The sequence below is a fragment of the Sylvia atricapilla genome, chromosome 1, assembly GCF_009819655.1.
Source record: "Sylvia atricapilla isolate bSylAtr1 chromosome 1, bSylAtr1.pri, whole genome shotgun sequence".
Taxonomy (NCBI): domain Eukaryota; kingdom Metazoa; phylum Chordata; class Aves; order Passeriformes; family Sylviidae; genus Sylvia; species Sylvia atricapilla.
In genome coordinates this window covers 102,315,581-102,339,791 of record NC_089140.1, presented here as the reverse complement: position 1 = coordinate 102,339,791, position 24,211 = coordinate 102,315,581, and the positions used below count along the sequence as shown (strand labels likewise).

At 38.9% G+C, this 24,211-nt stretch overlaps 1 protein-coding gene across 1 annotated transcript in view; it reads right to left on the bottom strand.

The window, feature by feature from the left end:
* The window catches only part of LAMA1 (laminin subunit alpha 1), a 99,439-nt gene that overhangs the window by 45,070 nt on the left and 30,158 nt on the right, over positions 1 to 24,211 (bottom strand). The window contains exons 5-21 of the mRNA XM_066329285.1: positions 20,219 to 20,398; positions 17,238 to 17,327; positions 16,661 to 16,778; positions 15,446 to 15,624; positions 13,848 to 13,953; positions 13,187 to 13,347; positions 10,177 to 10,317; positions 9,102 to 9,275; positions 7,507 to 7,608; positions 6,576 to 6,787; positions 5,291 to 5,402; positions 4,293 to 4,403; positions 3,402 to 3,529; positions 2,741 to 2,827; positions 2,279 to 2,490; positions 1,670 to 1,776; positions 527 to 707 (exon numbers count right to left, since the gene is read on the bottom strand). Of these exons, the coding sequence (XP_066185382.1) occupies positions 527 to 707; positions 1,670 to 1,776; positions 2,279 to 2,490; positions 2,741 to 2,827; positions 3,402 to 3,529; positions 4,293 to 4,403; positions 5,291 to 5,402; positions 6,576 to 6,787; positions 7,507 to 7,608; positions 9,102 to 9,275; positions 10,177 to 10,317; positions 13,187 to 13,347; positions 13,848 to 13,953; positions 15,446 to 15,624; positions 16,661 to 16,778; positions 17,238 to 17,327; positions 20,219 to 20,398 (2,401 nt within the window). The remainder of the gene's footprint in view (positions 1 to 526; positions 708 to 1,669; positions 1,777 to 2,278; positions 2,491 to 2,740; positions 2,828 to 3,401; positions 3,530 to 4,292; positions 4,404 to 5,290; positions 5,403 to 6,575; positions 6,788 to 7,506; positions 7,609 to 9,101; positions 9,276 to 10,176; positions 10,318 to 13,186; positions 13,348 to 13,847; positions 13,954 to 15,445; positions 15,625 to 16,660; positions 16,779 to 17,237; positions 17,328 to 20,218; positions 20,399 to 24,211) is intronic.

Sequence of the window (24,211 nt, the reverse complement as noted above, 5' to 3'; positions counted from 1 at the left end):
TTATTAACATGAAAAATTAGGGTTTGATGGCATGTTCTCCTCTTAGATAAACAATTTCTTCCTCACCATGACTCAAAATCGCACATAGCCAGATGATGATGGGAAAATAGAGTCAATGACTTCTTATCAAAGTATGAAACACACATTTAAGAATTAAATGAAAAAAAATTAAGTAAAAATCTTTAGGAGTAGAAGATCTTCACTTTCCCAACCGCAGGAAAAAAATTCCTTTTCTTTGAAGGACTGAAGGGGTTTTGTAATAAAGAGACAAAGGAGCTATTGAAGATGTAATATTTCTCTCATACACCCTTTATGAGTTATTTCATAGTGACCACCTTTTACAAGGAGTCACACAGTAAGCAAAGAAATGTTTTGTTCCCTAGCTTAATCAAAGATTAGCAGACCTTCCTACAGATTCTTCCATATCGTCATAAAAACAACTGACCTTTGCCAGAGTTCAACATACAATACATTGCTGAAAGAAATTCCAGACAAACTCTGGAAGGATCTCTGGATTAGAGCTTACGTGTGCAGCCACCATCCTGGAATGCATAAAAGCCATGAGCACAACGATCACACTTCTCTCCAGCCACTCCTGGCACACAGTGACACTGCCCCTGATGACTGCAGTCCTCAGACACAGAGCCAAACTGGCTGCAGTTGCAGGGAACACAGCCAAGGCCAGTAAGCAGCCCATAATACCCATTCTGTTGGAGAAGAAATAAATAGATTTGAGCAATGTTTCATAAATTTTTGAAAATACAACAATATACACTTTTGTTTTCTTCTGTTTACTCCCCGTGATGTCTGACCTGCATGAATCATGGCCAGCACTGTGTGACTGCTGAGGAAAGACTCCCTGGCATTATCTCCTCATTGTTGCCAGCTGTAAAGCAATATGCACTTGGGTGAAAAACTCAACCCTGAAATGCTCTTATGGTCCTCTAATCTCACAAGCAGGACACTATGTTTTGAAGTCTGATGCTATTCTAATTCTGAGACTTGCATGAGGTGAGGGTGGGCTGTGCTGATCAAACACAGACACCTGTGACTGAACCAAAGCCTAGAATGGAGCAGGTCAGTGATCTAGTGTACGTGTGTCACAAGTCATTCAGCTGAGCTGGCACAAAAGGCAGGAACTGGGCACGGATTTCCTGGTCTCTGATGTTGTTCTACACTCAGCATAGACTGGAAGCTGCTGGTTTGTATCACCAGTGAATATCTGCTTGTTCTTACAACAGGCCTGCCTTTCAGCTGAATCCCTTGTTGGCATTCAGCCACGATGTATTTATTATCGCCAACCACACTTCTTCAGACATTCCCAACTCAGACTTCATTATACAGAAGCACAGCTCTAAAATCCCTTCAGGTTTGTTAACAGTGTTTGGTTTGGTTTTTGACTGCACGCTGTCAGCACCAGCCCGAACAGCCTTATGCAAGAGGGTGCTGAATCAATTGCATAGCTTCACATCTGCAAGGAGCACGTGCAGAGCAATTTTCAGCCACAAAAACCTCTGCAGACAAACTTTGGTCTCCACTTCAGCAATAGACCTCTCTCTCCTCAAAACCTATTCGCTGCTATTCTCTGTATCTGCTCAAACCAGTATCTATAGATAAAGAGGAAGACAAGAAAATCTATACATTAGCAACAGGTAATATATCTGCTTACCAAGCATTTATCACATCTTTCTCCAATTACATTTGATTTGCAGGAACAGACACCTGTCTCATGTTGACAAGTACTTGAAAGGGAACCATTCACATGGCAGGCACAGGCTTGTGTTCAGACAAAAAGAAACCAAATTAAAAAATTATTCATGTGTATCTATAGGCATTCATTATTATACAGAATTCAAAATCTGGTGTATGATGTGTTTCATCTGTTTATAGCCCACAGATGCTAATATATCACAGAAATGCCTGTGCATTTAGAATAAAATTTAAAAAACAAAACACCTCAGAAAAGCTGTATTTGAGAAGTATTTCTTCTTCCAGCCCTATATGTGACATTCAGAAGTAGGAAATGTGTACAGCATGCCACTGGAGAGACAGTGTTAAGCAAGCCAATAAGCTCCAGGGATTCCAAGTGTCAAACTCTAAGATAATACATTCCCCTCTCTCAGCCTAACTCAACCCCAGAGTTTTCAAACTGCACTTACCAACTCATAACTCCAAGATTAACTCTTTCAGCAAAGGTGCACATCCTCATCCATTTTGCACAAGAACGCTACATTTTTGTGTTCTTTAAATGCTGGGAGTAATAAAAATAATAACTTACCACGACAGTTTTTGTCAATCACTGCATCCCCATAATACCCATCAGCACACTTTTCACAGTGGTGACCTGCTGTGTTGCCCAGACATTTCAGGCACTGTCCTGTGAAGGGATCACAGTGGCCCTCCTCTTGAGGGTCTACATTGCCATTGCATTCACAAGGAGCACACGACTCTCCAGGCACAAGAGGATTCCCATAGTAACCATTAGCACACCTGCATCAGAGATCAAAAACTTTATCAGCTAGAGTGTGGTCGTGTCATGCACTCTCTTCACTGAAGGGAGTTTTTCCCTATTAAATTTTAATCTAAAGTGCCTCTGTATTACAATTAAAGGCAAAATAAGAAGGAAAATTTCATTAGGAATGTTCTGTTCATGTGGTATGAACAATACGAGGAAGACAGGATGATGAACACCTAGTGATGGCAATGATACAGATATTTCACCCAAAACTAATGTACCTACTTTTCGCATTGAGCACCAGTATAGCCTGGAAGACATCTGTCACAGACAATTCCACCTTCCTCAGTCAGCTGGCAAGTGGGACTGAAACTATTAAAAATATTTATGGCAGTTAGTATCAATGCACAGAATCACAAGGCTTCTGCAAGCACTCAATACACACCCTTCCCCGCACCTAGCTATATTAACACAAATTTGCAACTTTTCCTAGTTTATCAATGCTTTTAACAACACAATGTGTCAAAATAAACAAGTTTAAAAAACTTGGGGTTTTTTACTTTAAAAGCAAGATTTTAAAACTTTCTAAAAATTTGACTTTCATTCCAGCAAAGCAGTGTAATTGCTGAATTACTTTTTTATTGATACAACACTTCTGTCCTTCTACTGTTTTCTGAAAAAACAAGGAAGATAACCATGGTTTTGGTGCAAAGTTTAAGGACAGGTTGAATTATTACTTTCACCCACCATGCAAAATCGTACCAGTTCACTCAGCCTCTCTTAGCCTAGTCTATACATTTGAAAAACAATGTTTCTATGTGACACAAGCAAACAAAGATGAAGGGAGAAAGTCCTTTTCTATCCCCTTCAGATGTCATGACGCTTTTCTTTATCTCACTTTCTGGTTTTGCTGAAGATGCAAAAGAATCTTGCATAAGAAGCTTACTTGTTTGCAGCAGACTTCAGAGGACAAGCACATGGCTGGCAGTCCTCAGCTGTTCCTTGGGATGGATTTCCATAGAAGCCAGGCAAGCACTGATCACAGAAAGCTCCTGTCGTATTGTGTTGACAAGCCTGTGAGACATGGAAAAAATCTTTTTGTATTTTCTCTTGATGGTTTTTCGGCCCCTGAGGGATTCCTGCAGCAGTCTGCATGCAGTATGATATCCAAGGAAGCCATTCTTCAAGCCATGAAGAATTGCCTAGAAAACTCTGAAAATAAGTGTTTGATTGTTTTTCTCAGTCGTAACAATCCTGATTGTTTTTTCCTACATTTTAGAATATACTTTATGAAACCAGACACATTACTTCTACACATACTTAAATATTATTTCACATATTGCACACATTTGTAGTAAAAAACTTAGATGGTTTGTACTGGTGTTTAGCCATTTTGTTCCAGTAACGTTAAATTTTCAGAAGAGATGAGAGTGCTAAATTTTCTCTTCACAAGGTAATGTACAATTTCCACTGGTGTTAGTCATGGAAGATGCACATATATCTGTAAACAGATATTCTCCACTTAAATTTGTTCTTTTCAGGAACCTGCAGCAAGCAAAGTCGAGATTTTCATCAGCCACTATATGATAGCATTTTTGTATTAGTTCTGAGTATTCTCCACTTGAAATTATAAACTGAAACAAATTCTTTATTGGAAAACACAATAATGGAGTCTTGAAACAAACTCTGAACTAAACAATGAAAACTACCAACAACTAACACTTGGTACCCATAGCTCGAAATTATTCACACTGTAAACTTGTCTCCCACAGTCAAAATGCTCTCCTAATTCCTAAGTGCGTGCTTAAAACACGGAGCACTTTGAAGGATGACTTACAAAGCAAACACCATGAATGTCACACTCAGCTGCATGCCCATTGCACTTGCAGGGTTGACAAATACCTCCAAAGATTATTCCATCCACACGGTAGTACCCAGGGAGACAGGACTGAAAAGAAATGAAGGGGGAAAAAAGCAGTAGCATTATGTGTGTTGAAAATACACATCAGAACTTTTTCAAAGAGAGCAATTCTGACCACCCACCATCCTACCCATTCACACTGTGGTAACTGAATGCTCTTTCAACCCTATTGATGTCATTGTAGCTCTTTTCTAGTGGTTGTTTTTTACTTGCACTGGATAAAGGGGATAAGAATTAACTCCATAAAACTTTGATTCATCCCTTTGTTCCCTGGAGGCATGAAAGTTTACTTGTGTGTGGTTTAAAATGTGAAATTCTTATTATGGGACAATAGAAAAGCTGTTCTACCACCTCTGCAGAGCCATTAACAATGCTATAGCACAGGGCTTCATACTGAAATTATTTGTCAAAATAATTCCTGCTATTCTGCAGTAGGACTGTGCCTCTATAAATCTTCTATTCACAGATACACAAGACATCACCTTGCACAATGCCTCTCACCCTTGTGGGTTCTTCCAAAGGCTAATTCCTCCCTGCTAAGGTTCCGTATTGCCTCCATAAACTTAATGACAGGAATAAACTGAACAAGATCCAGATCCAGAAAAAATGCTATTAATGAGTAAGGTAAGCTCAAAATAGCTTCACAGAGCTTTAACAGCTGCTCCCTCTGCAGCACTGATATTCTGAAGTGCATCATCCTTTTTTAGTGCCATGAAAAAAAATCCAAGAAGTAAGTTTAAAATCCTATTTAGAGTATCTGAAAGAAAATACCTTCAGGACTGCGTATAGTAGACAGCAATTCACCACAGAATATATAATTTAATGGCAGTTTTATTAAAGGCAACCTGCCTTTCAACCTATTTCCCTTACAATAAGAGATAAATTTTGCATACTCAAAACACTGTAAGAGTTACCTCACAGGATATTCCTGTGTAACCCTGAGGACATTCACAGAATTCCACATCTGGTGCTGAAGAAAGATCTATAACATTTGCACTTGCAGTATCCAGGGTCACAGAGTCCAGTCTAGGATTAAGCAGGAAAACATCACGTTATTTGTTTCCCAAAACTTGATCTTCACTTGATCTTGAGTAGAACAGTTTGCTTCTGGGGATGTAACACCAGTGAGCACTGCTCCCTGGCAGGGACAACTGAGGAACAGGCACCAATCTCTTCTGTAAGAAGTCTGTGATCATATTCTTACTACAGCATTTGCACTCATGGGAGGAGATGTCCCCTGTTGCCATTACTGTTACTGGAAGAGACAACCTTCTCAGCAACAGATAACATTTTTGTAAGGAATCTTTACAAACATTCCATAAAGATGAACACACTATCCCTAAATGAACATAAATTTCACCAGAGTGGTGTGGGTGAACAAAACAGGTTTGGTATCAGTTCCTATTTTATTGACATAAAATGCTACCAAATGACAGAATATTCACAGTGTATTTTGAGTAGAAAGGAATCATCAAGCCCAACTCTTAAATAAATGGCCCATATGGGGATTTGAATCCATAACTTCAGTGTTATTAGCACCATGCTCTAATTAAGGAATGAGGAAGAAAGGTTGTCAGTGAGTGTAAGGAAATTAGGTAAGTAAATGATTAAGCTGATTCCCTTCAGAGTTATACAGCTTTATTCCTATATCTTGGAGAAGAGGTAAAACAAAGATGTATAAAGTCTGACACAGGTACTGCCAATGCTGGTTTGAGACTATGGAATGATTAGCTAATCCACTGTAGCCTAATTTTCCTGTTCAGATCTCCCCTAGAGATGAGTCTTAATAACATCCACAAACAAACATCAAGAGAAATTACAATCAATGTTTTGATAGGTTTTCAATAGTCAGTGATGGACTAACTTGTCACACACCCAAATGAACATACTGTAGAGAGTTCTGCAGCTATTTCCCTCTAAAAAAAGCAGCCATTGTAATAAGGCTTTTATGCACTATTACTTTGAAGCAGAAGACAACATCTCTACTATCAGGTATCTTTAATATCAAATGTCCCTTACCACACACTCCATATAACTGTATTGTGGGGACAAAGACAGGTCTTAAGAAAATTCAGTAAACATTACTTACTAGAAACTTTAAACATAAAGCTTCAGGAATACTGCCACTAAGAATCATGACTCCTATGCAGAAAAATAATACAAGTATATAGATAAAACATTCAAGTTAATCTCCCTTACCTGTACACAGCCTTTTTGGCAATGTTGTAGTTGGCCCTGATCAGAAGATGGGTCACATTTGCCAGAACAGTCATCAGCATTTCCCGGTCTATTGCCTTTTTTGTATTGAACTCTATGAAATTCTCTGGTACAAATCTCACTGAATTAGAATACTCCTCATATGGCTGTAATGACAAGCCTGCTGCTCTTGTACCCAGAATCTGCCCATTACCCTGAAATTGAAGGACAAGAGAAAACATCTTCCATATTTGCATGTAAATTTTATTAAGCAATAACATTTAGGGTCAAATACACACCCACAGAGAAGAGGCCATCAAATTAAATTCCTTGCATTAAGAAAAAGTAAATAAAAGGTCAACATCTTCTGTGGCTTCAAGACCACAATCCCATTCTCTCTCGGTTCAGAGACTTCAGAATTCTTTTGTAAAAGAATAAACTGAACTGCAAAAATCAAATACCTCTACAAAACAGCATATCCTTTCTCTTTTGTTCTACTGCTAAGTACATATTAAAAAATAATGTTTTTAGAGATGTCTGGATTCAGTATAGAGCCTTACATTTAACTGCAATATACATCTAGAACAGGAAGCAGTCAGCAAATACTCTCACTTGTTTCATACGCATAAGTTTTTCCACTGTACTGCAGTTTATTCCGATAACACAGCTTAGTACATTTAGTAATAAGCAACTCACTCATATACACACAGATTAAATTCTAGGTATTTAACATATAAAACTAGTATTGTATACCTATAAGATCAGACAAATGGATTAGAAAATCAGAGGAAATGAGTAGTAATAAAACCTTGATAGTGACTTTTAAGGGACTTAAAACTGACAAAACTACTACTATAGAAATATTATTTTATGTTTTAACCCATTCATAGATTCTTAATAATGTCTACATAGTAAAAAGCTGAAAAAAATCCACCTGAATGATGATATCCACACTAGACACTATATCACTGTCCACGCTCTCCATTGGAATGTCATAAGATACTGAATACTTCAAGTCTCCACCAAAAGCTGTGAGCTGAAATAACAAAAAGCAGTCTTAACAACACAATAACCTCCAGCCAACACAAAGAAATTACACAGGTTAGTACAATCTCCAAATTATAAGACAATTGTACCACTTTACAGGAAAAGTTTAACATGCCATGAGTGTCAGCAAAGGGACAAGAGCTGGCTTGTTGCTGTGCAGGTGGTGAGAGGTAGCTCCAGGCTCTACAGATTATTCAGATAAGTGCCCTAATTCAGTGAAACGCTAACAGGGCTCTGAACAGGCAGCTGAGGTGTACACTATCATCCTACCCAAGGGGCACAGCATGTTGGTGTTTTTCACATTCCACACACCTTCTTTCAGGGTCCTTAGCCCCACAGCTGCTGCCGACTACTACAAAGTAAGTTAATCAACAGTTAGACCTATATTAAATGATTAAGAAATCAGAACTTGAGTGAGTGTTGCCCTGTGCAAAATCTCAGGGCTCCTTAATGTTAAACTCTTACACTTGTTTTCATTTACTGTATCTCTATACTAATAACAAACAGCTGCATGGGCAGAGAGAGAGGACTGAAAATAATTACAGGTAGGACTGCAAGGTTCTCCTCTGCTCATGACTGGTGAGGCCACAGCTGTCTGACTCCAGTCCTGGGCCTCCCAGTACAAGAGAGGTGGACATGCTGGAAAGAGTCCAGCAAAAGGGCCACTGAAATGATTAATAGCCTGAAGTATCTCTCATATGAGGAAAGACCAAGAGTGGGTGCAAAGAGGATGGAGCTGGGCTCTTTTCAGTAGTTCCCAGTGCCAGGAAGAGAGGCAATGATCACAAAGTGAAATACAGAAGATTCCTGCTGAACATCAGGAAACACTTATTATGAGGGTGTGAAGCAGTGGCACAGGTTCCTCAGAGAGGTTGTGGAGTCTCTATCCTTGGAGGTACTCAGAAGCAGCTCTCTGATCTAGGAACTGGTTAACCTGCTCTAGGTGTCCCTGCTTGAGGATGGAAATTGAGCAAGATGACTCCTAGAGGTCCCTTCAAACCTCAGCTATTCTGTGATTCTGTTGAAAAAACTAGGACACTCAGAGTTTTAGCCAGTAAAAAGTGAAAAAATCAAAGACTAGTTGTTAGAAAACATAAGATGGCCAAGGAGCAGGTAAGAGATTTTAACAGCCCTATCTACTGTTATTGGACAGGGCATAAGGGGTGTAAGTTTTGGGATAGGAACCAAGTGCATGGGAAATGTGAGCATGTCAGTCAGTAACAGTCAAGAGAGATTGTATTGTGTCAAGGATAGGCAGGGAAGGAAGTGGAGAGATGGATGAACTTAAAGACCAAAAAAAGGGTACTGGGAATGTCTGCATAGGAACATTCTGATTAAAAAAGCAAACATACAGTGAGAAGTTAGGTAATACTGAGCTTTATGTGTAATCTTTAACTACAGAAACTATATTTTTAGAGCTATTGGTTATGGTTAAGACAGAGAACATATGAAGAAGTTTTGATTTCTTAGCTGAGTACTTACTTTATTTCCTAGATATGCCTCAGGTGCTGACCAGTAATAAGTATTTTTCAGTACTTTCACAGCCTCAGTGTTGTTAATACTTATTTGATGGGGTCCATCAAATTGGCTTCGCTGAGGCTGCACACTCCTTGTTTTGTACAGATCAGTAATGAGCCATCCAGTCATGTCTGAAATCTACAAGAGTAGTAATATTAATAATAGTGGTGTCACTGAGAAATCATTCACCTCTTCCTAGATATTCATTCAAACTGATGGATCTAGAACACTTTTATTAGCCAAGTCTGACACCTGGTATATGCAAATATGCCACTTCAGACACTTCAGACTGTCTCCACCTTTCTATTTGACAGGAATGAGTGTGACTTTCATCCTTCCAACAAAATTAACATTATACCTATGCAACTCCCTGAGACAGAAACACAGAATTTCAAAGGCTTCAAGGCCAGTTGTGCCCATTTATAGATAAGGCTGAGCTGGAGGAAAGTGAAAACTACAGTCCCAGAAGAGGGACCAAGATGAGAGAACTTTGTTCTTCTCAGAGAGAGAGTTTGATTCAATCATCTTAGAATTTCAGTAATTTTGATATATTTTCCTTTCTTTTTGTTGCACACAAAACAGGAGACCAAAGTGTGGCTGGCTCTCCAAGATACGCAATAACTCAAGAACTGTTTAATCAGAAGACAGTAATATTAACAAACATTGTTTGCTAAGAAAGAGCATTGGCCATATTGCCAGAGGTCCAGTAGGCATGAGGGCAAGGAAACAAGTTTGGGTTTCTCTCTTCAGAATGAAAAACATTTAACAGTCAGAGAAAAAGTCATTTCTTCAGTGCATTATTGCAGCTTTCACTACCCAATGCTTCTGATGTTACTGCAAGCCAGCAGGGCCACAGCCTACACTGGGATGACTTGCTGACTACCTCAGAGCTGCGCGATGATAGTGAAAATCCATTCCTCTGTAAGGAGACACATACCAGAATTTGCAGTTATCTTGCGCACGTGTCAAAGGGAAATATAGTACATTCTGCAGCTGCCTGAGGAAAGAATATTAGGTCATGGACATAACATATAAATACCTGACTGACAGGCCACGTAAGACTGTCACAGACATCAGAAACTCCAAAGCAAAAACACTCTGTGCAGCCCTGAGGATTTCTTTCTTGCAAATTGTAGAATCCTGGTTTACAGAGATCACAGTTTTCACCTTCTACATTTTCCTGTCAAAGGCATATAACATTTGGTTCACATCAGCATTATTATGGTAACAAATACCATGGATTAGGTGGGATTTAGGCGTAACAGCATTCAGAAGGTTATAAAAGAAAACACATTTCAGCACAGCAGGATTATTGAATAAGACTCAGAGCTTAAACTGAAACTGATTGGAAAAATTCATCAGAATTTGCCAGTTCATCAAAATCTAAACAAGCCCCAGCAAGGGTTCTATTTTAGTTAAATTTCAATACACACGAAGGGTTTGAAAAGCTTCTGCCAGCTTGCCAGCCTACTTGTCTTGTAGCTTGACTTTGTAGATTGCTCTGGAGAAAAGAGCTCACGTTCTCTGACTCCAGATGGATTACCTTTCAGATATCTCATCACACAGAATCCAGAAAGTTCACCTTTAAGGCCAGGCTCTTGGAGCCACCACAGCCAGCTTCAAGATAACAGTTTCTCAGCCACCTCTTAATATTTATGCTGTGACACCTACTACTGCTGCCACCTCTTCCTGGAAGAACCTCATATGTTAGCTGGCAACTCTTTCACCCAACATGCTTTGGCTAAGGTCCAGAAACTCCTGTTCCAGAAATAGATGCTCTACTCCTTTAGCTCCTTTCATTGGTCTTCTGCCATGCAAACTGGGTAGTTCAATGCAGAATTTACAGGGGGAAAAAAAAACCTCAAAACGGTGTACCAATTTTTCTTTTTTCTCACAGAATTTGTGCAGCAAATATGTGGCTATTTCTTAAAAAAAAGTTTAGACAATTGCTGCTGACAAAAAAAAAAAAAAATCCAGCAGGGAAAATTTTTGACAAATATCCACAAACCTGTGTAAATAGCAGATCTTCATAGGCATTTCCACACACTAAGATACAGAACGTTTCCTACTGCCAGAGGCAAGGTTCTGCTAATGTCCTAGCTTCGTATCAGAACAAGACCTCCATATCAGGACCACTCTCCAGTCTCAACCTTTGGTTTCATTTATGGGAAAACTCCACTACAAAGGCAAAAAGAACTTTGTAGAACACCTCACAATGTTCCCTGATACGTATGGTTTGAACACTAAGACTGCAAGGCATCCATGTGAATCACAACTGTGTTGAGGAAGCTTATAAGAGCTCTGCATTGCCATGTGAAATGCAAAGCCTGTAGACCAAAATCTGCTTTCAGAGGCAGTTACCAGGGTACCTTCACTTCAGTCACAAGAATCACTCCAGATTGCAGACTTACATCACATCTCATACTGTTGAGCAAATTTTAGGCATACCAGAGAGCAATCTGAGACTTCCAACTGTCTTTCCTTCTGGAACAGTGTTTGGCATGTCAAGTTTACCCAAGACCCATGTCAGGTTCTGTGGTTTTGTAAGCAAAGTACAACCTCTGCTTGCAAAGCACATTAAAAATTTATGATCTCCAGTTCTGATTCACAGGTCGAAGATGGCTGTTTCTATTTGTCCATATGCAAACTTGCAAAAAATCGCAGGCAAAAAATCGCAACAAAGTGCCCCCTGAGATAATGAGATCTTAATAGCTTGGATTTTTTACAGAAATAATATCTGTACGCTCTTTTCAGCTTTTTTGTTTCCCAGTCTTCAGGATGGAATTGGATGACACATTTCACTGTCTAACATTGTCAGACAGAAATTATTTATTTCTTAATAAAAAATAAAAATCTTACCCAATGACTAAACCTCAAGAGCTGTGTTTCTGGAAAAATCAAATATTACAAAATGCACCATTATATAAAAAGAATACCTTTTTCTACTGTGTTCACAGTGTCTGCAAAGGCTTAGAAATTCTGTGTCCTTCATTTGATATTTGGAGAGTACACCTTTTCTCCTTTCATCTCCATAGGTGGTCTGCTGGCTGATGACATTCTTTGTGATCTGGCCTAAAAAGATCTGTATGCCAGGTCCATGCCCACAGCAGCACTGAAAACGGGCAGTTTCTAGTCCAGATTATCCCAAAATTTTCACTAGTTAGCTGCATTGGCTTATACAATGTTACCCTAGCTCAAAATCAGGCACCTACCTCCGGTTTCATATTTAAATTGGTGATTGAAGCCATTTTGTTTTTCCAGAGTCTTTTTATTTATGCAAGTTTGATTTTTTGGATCCGATAAATTATGCAAAAGGACTAAATTTTCAGAAGAATTTTCAAACAAATCATGTTATCTTTGGCTCCTGTTCACTATCATATTTGGCAACAAATACATAAACTACTCTAACAGTGCTTCAGAAAATTAAGTAACTTCTTTAAATGTTAACACAGTTCAGTTACAAAACTCAGTGGAATCTACAGCTGCAAGAAATTTTAAGAGGTTTGGATATCTACCAAAAAATAAAATGCTGCAAAACTGCTCTTCTCAAACATTTTTATGGTTTATATTTTGTAATTGAATAAGTAAATCATATTCCATACATATGCCTAGTGCAAGTGTTCCAACAGTTCTTTCCAAACGCCTGCTGTTTCTTCACACAAAGCAGATGTTTTAAACACAACATTTGTTTACAAGCAATCAGTGGCTTTGAAGAGAAGTATCAGCTCATTCCTAAAACCAAACCCAGCTAGGCATGCTCACTCTCTGGGACTGCCTCACACATGCACAGGTTCTATTTCACTTTACTGTCAGTCTGGCCCATTATTATAGAAAATGTTGTATTAGTAACATACGGAACTACCCAACATAAATTAACACGCATTTCAGTACAGAGAATAATCAGTAGTTTTAAGTTCTAGGCTGTCAGCTACATGCCAGATTACTTCTTATGAAGCGATTTCCCCAGTTAATGAAGTAATTGCACTATTAACGAGGAGTTAATAAACCACAGATTCCATTTTGAACAAAAATGGCCGTTTAGTACTCACTTTGCAAAGACATGGTTCTATGCATGGATCTTCATTAATGCTCCCCACCAGGCTGCAGTTACAACGCAGGCAGTTCGGGTAGCCCCGATACCCAAATGCACAACGATCACATTTTTCTCCTGCATAACCATCCCTGCACTGACACTGGCCTGGCCAGGTCCCTTGAGTAGCAAAAGTAGGAAAAAAACCAAAGAAAAGAAAATCAGAGCAGGCAATAGGCTGGATTCAAGATGTCTCAGATAAATTACAAATAATTTAGCATTCCTTTTTTATTACACTCCATGTCATATTCCGCAGATATGTGGCACAAGGTCAGTCTCGCCATTTATTTTTCATATTTAAAGAATCAAATGAACAGAAACTGCAGCAAAATGAATTTTGTGACAGTTGTAACAGTATTCACAAACAACAGTGTTAGATCTCAACACCTCACATTGTTTTACACAGTAGGAGCCCACAATCTCCACAGGAGAACACGTTCAGGGGCATACCCCAAAATCATAAAACTACATTATGCCTCAGCCTCACCTTCCCGAAGATTTACCAGTGTTTTGAAGTGGTACCTAAAAGGCAGCCATTCAATGGTGGATAGGGTTCCCTCAGACCTCAAACCTACACCCAGACTGGAAATTTAGGGAAAAGGCACTTCCTGCTTCCTTACCATGCTGAGAGTCAGAATGGTGCTCATCTTTAACACAGACAGAACTCAGAGAGCCAAATGGGTCGCAGTCACAGGGATAGCAGGGGTGATCCTCATAGGGAGAAACCTATAAAATAGAAGTTCTCTGGTAAATTCTGAAATCTTTAACTGGGAAAAGTAAAGTTACATCTGTTTCCAGTCTTCAATCACCAAAATTAAAACGAATAAAGACTGGAAAAAGATAATATGGGGTAATAGATAAAGGGACTAGTCTAACTTTAGCAAGCAGAAGGATCAGGGGATTGCAGTCTGGAAAAAGCTTAAATGTGGGAACAAAAGCTGATCTTCAATAGCACAAAAATATAGTAACTGCTAATGCCTGGAAGCTGAAGTCTGACACATTCATTCAGCATAAATAGACATTTTTATAAAGTAAGAGCAATTAACCACTGTGAAGGTTTGCCAAAAGATATGGAAATGTTTAAGAAAAGAGTGGATGCTTTTTGCAAAGATATTCTTGTTCAAAGAGGAAGGAAATTAAAGAAATCTTTGGCTCTGTGTTCAATGGAATTGAACAACAGCTTATCTATTAATAAAGACTCATTCTGACTTCATGATCTATAAATCTTTAAAATATGAAGCAGTGCAAATCATATGAGAAGATTTTATTTTTTTGTAGGGAAAATTGTCCTTTTGAGGTGCTTCAGCTGTAAAGCAAATCAGTAATGACCTCTCAGATACACATTTAATGGCTATGATTTGATCAAAGACTGTTCTTCAATGCTTCTTACAGCAACTCTAAGACAATCTCTGACTCCAATTTCCTTCTCTGGATGAACTGTACCTACTGTCTAGCCATACTCCTATGGACTCACCCTTGTTCTCTGCACCAATTTATGCCAGATCTTTAAAGTATGGGTTTTTCAAAACATGCATGGACCCAACAAAGCAAAATCACGTGGAGCAGAAATTTAGTTCAGAATGTCTCATTATACAGAGAACTCTAACACTGCAGTTATATGCATTGTTAAGTTACATAAGTTCATATGTTTAACTCTGTCAGCCACATCTTAACAAATGTCTCGTAGAGTTTATGCCCTTTTTCCAAAGAGTGACACTGGAAAGTAAACTCAGAGAGCATAAGTTCTGCAACGATCATATCAAGAAAAGCATTTGCCGCAACATCTCATGAGCCAAAGATTTTGATCTTCAAGCCAGGTCCTTTTCAACACTGGTTGAAATGGGCTGATACAGGATGGTACACAATTTTGGCACTTTTGACAAAACACTGAAACTTTAGTACCTTTAGAGCTTTACCCACAGGAGAAATGGGTTTCCTATCAGAGCATGTACATTTCCACACTAGAATATCAAGCATTATCTTCACTTACAATTTTCTCCTCCAACAACTTTACCTGCCCTCCCACACAATTGAACAAGCATTTTGGTTTTTTTCTGAAAGTTTTGGCATTGTTATTTATTAAAAAAACCCTCTCTATTGTTCTTAGCTATTCTGCAACTGATAAAAAAACAATATATTAATCACAATCAGCTGAAATAGGCATGATACCATGTTATAATCCACCAAAACATTAGAATGATACGTTCTAGAATCTTACTTTGTGTGGTCTAAAATATCCATCAGCACACATTTCACAGTTGATCCCAGTAGTATGTTGAGTACAATTTAAACACACACCACCTCCTATATACTGGCCGTGAATATCCATGCTTCTTTTCTGATCTGCAATACTCTGGTTGTAGTAACAATCTTCTGCTTTGTTATGACAGTTACATTCTGAGAAGGAATGGAAAAGAAATCAATTTTTTTTTCTTATTCACACTGTAACATTTCCTATAATACTGACATTTTTCAAAGTTGAAAATATAAGTAGAAGAGCCTATCAACTGACCTCAAAAGTGTGTTTTTTCCCATGTGCTTCATCAGATTTAATACACTACATCTCTTAGCAAGTAAGCAAATTTCAAAACCACTGTTATCATTTTAACAGCACTGTTTTTAGCAGTATTCTGTATATCCTACAAGGTCAATCTTGTCAGGACTGCTGTCGAGAGTGATGTGTGTAATTAGCAATAACTGTTCCATCTTTTGTCCACTGCATTACAGATGAAAACCTGGCTAATTCTTCCCTTATTTCTATTATAGACAAAATCTGAGAAGTCAACTAAGAAGTACGTAAGTAGAAACTTTATTTAGTTTAAAGAGTGTCATTATGACTTGTTCTTAAGACTTCAACTAAAAAGACTTCTTTTCCATCCAGAACTTTAAATTTTATCCAACAGGTTCCTAATTGTCTGCAGCTTGTGCTGTGCATTAGTAATGTGAAGTGAAAAAATGCACTAATTAGCCCTAGCAACACATTCAGCCATACTGGCACAGCCTAAGTCAATCTATCAGACAATCTGAAGTGTAATTGGCCAGTAAAAACATTTGATATCAGAACAAAGTTCTTCATCTGACAAAATTTATGATCAATTGATGAAATTTGCATTTCAAGTAGCTAACAAAATGACTGATGTAAACCTGCTAGTTTCTACAGGAGTACAATAAATCCCCAAGTCCCCTTGAAAAAGAGACTCTGGAAGGTATACTACATGACAACTCCACTAGTCATGGAGTCACACTGAACAGATTATTGAAAACCATCTGAACATTCATGATTAGAAGTAGGTTCTCTACCTTTGAACAATCTCATAGAGACAGTTAATAGTTTGTGGATTTTTCTGGGGAATTGGTACAGATCTGTATGAAAGCAACCTCAAACAAGAGGGCAAGGCTTCATGAAACTATCTAAATGCCTGTGCATACTTACTCTCACATTTGTTCCCAGCAGAAAGGGTTCCTGGTCTCCATGGTTTCTGGTGGTAGCCTGGACAGCACTTGTTACAGCTCTCTCCACATGTGTTGTGTTCACATTGGCACTGCAATTTCTATGAATAAAGAATCCACTTCCTTGAAATATTTTTAATGGATAATTTCATCAATATTGCCAAAAGTCTGCCCAGTATCAATCTTAATCCAAAAAATGGCACAAATGTCACATTTGTCCCACAAATACCTAACAATTAGCACTGAACTGCTCTACCACAGTACATCAACTACTAGGGAATAGCCTTTCCAGAAAAGGAAGGGCAAATCTCCTGTGCTGCAAGACAGACTATGTCTTGTGCCCCTTGAATTGTTTAAATTTAATGACAAAGAAGAAGAGTTTACTTCAAGAAAGTTACATTACAAAACCCAGATATGCTTGCTCTGAAAAAAAGAAGAATATAGCAAATAATTTTTATGCATCATAAGATCTGTTTTAGCTTCCTCTTTCTCATTCCCCTTAGGATTTTTTTATTTAATTGGAAAAATTGTTTTGCAAAAATAATGAGATTAAAGAATACCTTTGTGATTTCATCCAAAGGGCAGCTTCGAGCATGGCCATAACAAATACACATGCCACCAACAGAGATGTCCTTTATTGAATAGTAGTACTACAAAAAAATAAAGATGAGAAAGGTATGAATAAAAGACATTTTCATGTATTTACATTTCTCTGCCCTACTCTGGAAAACAAAATGCCAACATTCAACTACTCTTTGTCTCAAAAAATAAAATAAATACTTGAAAATATCTGCCATTTGGGGAAACCTTCCATTTTTTCCCGTATTTTCCCTATTGGTATGAAACACTAACTGACTTTTAAATAGGTATGTAAAATTCCTCAGCTTTGAGAAAGATCACCAAATGTGACCTCAGCCAAAATGTACTTGCAAAAAAAAAAAAAAAAATCTTTTTTTCACTTTACAAGAAGCCACAAAGAATAAAAAAATTACCATATTTTAGAATCAGTTTGGGGACTAAAAGTTCTTTAAAACTTCTTTAAAATTTGAACTCTCCCTCCCTTAAAACCACTTTGCACTCATTTCCAGACCAGCTCTTTGCTACTACTGTGTAGCCAGTAAAATATTCTATCCAGACTCCTAGTTTAAAAATTGCAGATACAGCAGAATACTATCCATTAATATTGCCAGGTGGTGAGCAAAAAAAAAAACATACATAAGGAAAGGATTTAATTTTCAAGGCAAAGAAGAAGCAGGAAATGACCATCTGGGTTCAGTTGCAGCTGAAGTATCAACATGGTTGGCCTGCTTGTATCCTGGGGATTATGTACTAGAGGGGAATGAAAAAGAAACTCCTTTTGAGGATACTTCTAAGGGAAGAGTTCAATGCTCTCAGACCTAGCAACCCTAATGTCAGCTGGTTCAGGAAGAGAGGTAGCCCTGGGTGGTCAGACATGCTGACTCCTGCACTGTTACTTCTCTGAAGGCTCTTGGAGTTGGGAGCACACTGTCTTCTTTGATTTCATACTTTTTTTTTTAATGGTCTTAAATTTCTTATGTCCACTATTTTGGGAGGATTTTTAATGTTATGGGCTTGAACTACAAAAATCATTCAGGGACTTAACATGAACAGTAAGTCCTCAACTACAAAGAAGGAGGTTCAGGGTGAGAAAGGAAGGAGACAAAAGCAGAATTTAATTTCTCACTGCCTTCCCTCCTTCATCTCCTTTGTCTCATTTTCTGACACTGTATGGCTCAGAGCAGCTGTGTGCAGCTTGGAGTGAATGAGAGACCAGTGAGAATCAGACACTACAGACAGAAATAAATAAAAAGAACACAGAAATAAAGGTGCTGTTGAACACTCAGAATCTAAATTGGCTGTTTTTCAAATCCGTAGACAGAAAACTAAACATAATCAGCATCATCAACCACAGCAAAGTCTTCAAAGACAATAAAAATAGCATCCAGAAAGCTGAAAGTAGTTATCTTTCTTGTAGCTGGTTGTACAAAAAAGAGACTCAAGGTAAGATATCAGGATTTGGGAATCTCGGCCAATATGTGTAGTTTTCCATGCAAAACTGCACTAAGCAGTGCCAGGTGGAGAAGTACTAAGCCCTGGCTTGCACAATTGTGTATGCTGCAAAACCAGTGACCATGCTTGTCCAAATTCTTCTTTCCCAGCTGTATGTTTGCATGCTTCCATGTCAAATTTTTCTTTTTGGGGTGTACGTCTTGATACGCCAATAATACAAGTAGATGTAAGTATCAACCAGCCTGTTCTGTGGAAACATCTCACCTCTCAGGCTGTGCAGTTCTCTACTGCCAGCAAGGCACAGCTGGAGCAGCTGTCCGATACACTGCACTTTTGCAGTCTCCATGCTAGCAATTCCCATGGACAGAAAATGCAAACCATCCAGCTTTTACACTTTAAAATGCTGCAGTTGAATGGACACCTTGAAAGTACCCACCAATCCCTGACCAAATCCAAGTTCCTTCCTCCCTTCTGTACTCAGCTATCCAGACAGCACAAGGATTGCCTCTATCACAGAAGCCACAAACTGCAAGAATTCTGTTGTTGCCTAAGAAGAGTTGCAGATGCTTTCCAGGAAAAAGAACTACAAAGGAAGGAAAGAGAACTTCTCATGGTCTCCTGTCCTGAAACGACAGCCTACTTTCACAGAAAATCTTGAAGTCTCTGAGGTGTTAACCTATGAGTCATGGGCAAATTAAGATGGTCAAAACGGCAAGATACAAAGCAGAAATCTTGCAGAACTGTTTAGACTTCAAATATTGAATTTATGTGAGAAACTGAAGACGTCTGCCTAAGTGCTCAGGTCTCAGTTTCCACAATTTCAGTTTCAAATCTGGAAATCAGTTAACACTCAGATATCTATGCAAACATTTTACACTAATTAACGGGCTCTAAAACAATTGATTATAACAGCCTTTTAAAAATGAAGAAAATTCTTCAAGAATGAAAATGAAAGACATGAAAATTCACAACAGCAATGTTTTCAAATAATCACATTTATGAACCACAGCACTGGGTCCTGAAATGCATGATACACCACAAAAAGTACTGCAGTGGCATTAAGAGCAACTTGAAGTGATATCTCCATCAGCCAAACCATACTGTGAATTCTGATGATGAAGCGTTATAAACATTGCTCCTAGCACAAATCATTTACACAAACAGATAAAAATAAAACAAATAAAAAAATCTTGAAAATATTTTTCTAAAAGCTGTTTATGAGAAGATATTTTTGTTAATGGTGTCAAAGGCAAGGCAAGAATAATGTTACAACCTATCAAAGCCACTCTGTGAATTACAAGGATGAAGTACTTCTCCTTCTCAAACAGGTCAGAATAGATTCTCATCAAGCTATACTGAATATAGCTTATATATATAATATATATAGCTTGAAAATATATATATTTCTATTCAGTATATAAGCTATATATAATACTGAATATATATATGTTCAGTATCTAAGCTATGAATACAGCTTATATACTGAATATAGATTCTCTCATCAGCTTACCCTTCTGGTAACAATGGGGTCTAGCTCCTTAGGATCGTTGTGGCTGAGAGTCATGAGGTCAGCATTCAGAGTTCTAATACGCTGCAGCCGCAGGCGGATGTATCGTGCAGAAGTAAATTCCAGCAGCTTCTGTGAAGGATCATCAGCGCTAGGCCTACCATTGATCAGTGATGTGTGAATCTGGAAAGAAAGGCTGGCTTAGTCACAAACACAACTGTGATTCATTCACCACAACAAACACTAGTCTGAGAATCAAAACCACAGAACTTATCTCCCAACAGCTCAGGATGGTGACATGCTAAACTACCCAGAGCTCCTTCTATTTCCCCATTGTCTACCCACAGGTAAAATTCCTGGTGCCTGACTCACACTGTTCTGAAACCATCATTATCAGCTCATCACAGTCCTAAGTCTCCTGGGCTTGTGTGGAAATAAAATAAGGAGAAAAACCAAGGTGCAATATCAAGGTAAGTACCTAGATATGGCAATCTTCCTTCTTTTCTCTCATTGAGATAAAATATGTAACTCTGGCCATAAGCTCAATTCTGTCCTAATAGATTTCTACTCTGAAAATAGAAATATCTACAAAGCATAATCCAGTCCACATTCTTAATCAAGAGTCATTAGCCCTACACCTAGCAGTGACAGGGCTGCACAATCAGCAAGTAGTACTCACTGATAAAGAGAATGCAGTGAAAAGCCACAACACAGATGACAACCGCAAGCAAGGAGTTGCCTCTCCTTTGACCTACATCGTTCTTGCACAATTCCAGGAAGCCACACTAAGATGACTTTTGGTATAAACTGCACAGCCTTTTCTGGCAACAGCCCCCTCCTTCTTACCAAAGCTACTTAGGAATATAGGATATTCCTAAGCATAGTGCCCTATGACCATACAGTCCCTGCTCCATCTTATGTATGAAACAGAAAAACAAGACCTTACCCTACAGACAACAAACAAGTGTTCAACAGTTCACCTGGTGTCCATAACAAAGAAAGGGTCATGTTTTGGGCTTGCCAGCTGCATTTCAAAGTGCATGACATATTCTCATTCATGAAGAGCAGTTTTGTGTCATATACTACTCTTGAATTTATACTTTCGATTTTGTCTAGTACTGTCAAATTTTCCCCTGAAAATATTCCTACATTATAGGGTTTTTTAATTATTATTATTTTTTAAATAAATATTAATTCTATAACAAAGCTAGGGGCTCCCTAGAGAGTAACTGTATGCCTTATTTAAAAGGCATACAGAGACTTGTAATAGAGGTCACATTCCCAAAATTATAATTTTGACATTTATTGATTAGCACCATTCCTTCTTAATATTCTAACACAGCACGTTCAAAAATTTCTACTTTTTTGATAGCCCATCCACTTTTTAACCACAGAATAGTAGTTATGAAAACCAAAATGTTTCCCAGGTCTCATCCTGCAAATCAGCACCACCTGATACAATATTCAGCTCTCACAGAAATGCAGAGAATTCTTCTAGTCCATTTCCTATGCTAAAGCAGGATTTACTAGAGTTTTTTTAGATGTTTGACCAATCTGTTTTTGAAGACCAGTGTTGGTGCTGACTTTACAGCTCTCCAAGGCAATTTTTAGTACTCCAGGCCTTTTCGGCCTTATTGTTAGAAATGCTCCTAATTTCTAAACCATGTTTTTCTTTGTTACAATTTCAGATCTCTTCTTGGATCCAGTCTCAGACACGCAGAAAAGAATTTTCCTCTTAGTACACATGTTTTATGCAACTGAAGACAGAACATGCCCACCACATCTGAGTCTGTCCTCTTCAGGCAAATTGGTTGACACACTCATTCAGAAGTTATGTTTTCTGCTGGGAATTACAAGGCAGAATTGTTGGTCAAAAATTGAAATATCACTGCATTCCTTTTACTGAAAGAAATTAACACATACACACTCAGCTACAGATGAACACAACTTCAGCATGGGGCACCGCATCCTACTCTCATTTACCTTTCAGTACAGAGAGAAAATTTGCTGGGCTTGCTGCAATCCTTTGATTTCCTCAAAAAAGAGAGCAGGACCAACCACAGCACTGGAACTTCAAACACATTGTGTTTGCTTTTTATCACTTAGACACCAGAGATCTAAAGATCCAGAAAAGTCTGTCACAACTAATTGGCCTTACCTCCCATGTGTCACATGCCACTTCATTTTATATAGTCTTTCCTGCCTAACATATACTCTCACTACTTGGAAACAGTGCCTTCAAGTGATGAAATTTACATTATGACTCACTTCTTTACTCTGCAATTAAGAGCTTGAACAGTAGAAATTCTATTGTGTAGAAATTCTACTACTAGAAATTTTGTAACAGTACACTTAAATCTTTACAGAAACTGTAGAGAAATCTTAACAAGCAGAAAAAGGGAGAAACAGAAGGGATACTGACTATGATACTGAAGAAATATCATGACTCTCCTTGCACACTGCTAAATTTGGCAAATATATTGCTTATATATGCTTATACAACCCTGATTTTCTGTATTATGTGTTTTTGGCTTATGTGTCCTTCATAATTTAAGACTATTTTCAAACAACTGCAGCTTAAGCCTTACAATTCATCATGAGTCCTGAACTGATTTTGTAAATTGCCGGGAGCAGATCTTCAAGCAGAATAAATCAGGCAAACAACAGAACTTGCAGTAAAGCAGCTATATCTCTTCAAACCTGAGAACAATCCAGCAGCCAAACTAGCAAAATGTCAGATTTGGCAACAAAATGTTGTTAATGACATCCATATTTAGATATGTGGTCTTTTTACCCTAACAGTTATTTCACATCAAGACACTGCAAGCTGTGATGGCAGAGAGCTGGGATGCCAGCAAATGCTGGATACAAGGCAGGCACTTACAGATATCAGCTCCTTTGCTGGGCCATTCTTAAATTCAACAGATTGGCCAGAAAAAGGTACAAAGCCCTAAATACATAGACTTTCCGTAGAGTTCCAAGAGTCATTAATGCAGGTTCTGAGATATTCTGTGCAGGCAATACTCCTGCCTGACAGACAATCCAGTCACAAAGGAGCAGCCTGTCCTTTGTGAATGACAGCTTTTATGCATGTGTGCTGATCTGCTGGCGGGCAGGAAGGCTCCCCAGAGGGATCTGGACTGGCTGAATTGCTGGGCTGAGGCCACTTGGATGAAGTTCAACAAGGTCAAGTGCTGAGTCCTGCCCTTGGGTCAAAACAACCCCAGGCAGTGCTACAGGCTGGGGCAGAGCAGCTGGAAAGCTGCCCAGCAGAAAAGACCCTGGGCCTGCTGGTTGACAGCCGCTGAACCTCAGCCAGCTGTTGCTCAGGTGGCCAAGAAGGCCAATGGCATCCTGGCCTGGGTCTGCAATAGTGTGGCCAGCAGGGCCAGGGCTGGACACTGGTGAGGCTGCACCTCAAATCCTGTGTTCACTTCTGGGCCCCTCAGTTCAGGAGGGTCAAGGACGGGCTGGAGCGTGTCCAGAGAAGGGCAGCAGAGCTGCGGAAAGGTCTGGAGCACAAGTCCTGTGAGGAGCAGCTGGGGGAGCTGAGCTGGGGTTGCTTAGCCTGGAGAAAAGGAGGCTCTGGGTGACCGCATCACCTGACAGCAGGCTGTAGCCAGGCGGGAGGCAGCCTCTTCTCTCAGGCACCAAGTGACAGAACAAGAGAAAATAGCCTCAAACTGTGCCAAGGGAGTTTTAGGTGGGAAACGGGGAAAGCTTTCTGCACATAAAGTATTCTCAAGCATTGGAGAAGGCTGTCCAGGGAAGTGACAGAGTCACCATCCCTGGAGGGACATGTAGATGTGTCACTTTAAGAACACGGTTTAGGGGTGAAATTGGCAGTGCTGAACTCATATAGTAGGTCTCAATGACCTTAGTCCTTAGTAGTAGGACTAATAGCTGGATTCAATGACCTTAAAAGTCTTTTCCAACCTAAAAGGCTCTGTGATTCTCCATATAGACGGAAATTTAATTCTGACATTTACTGTGTTG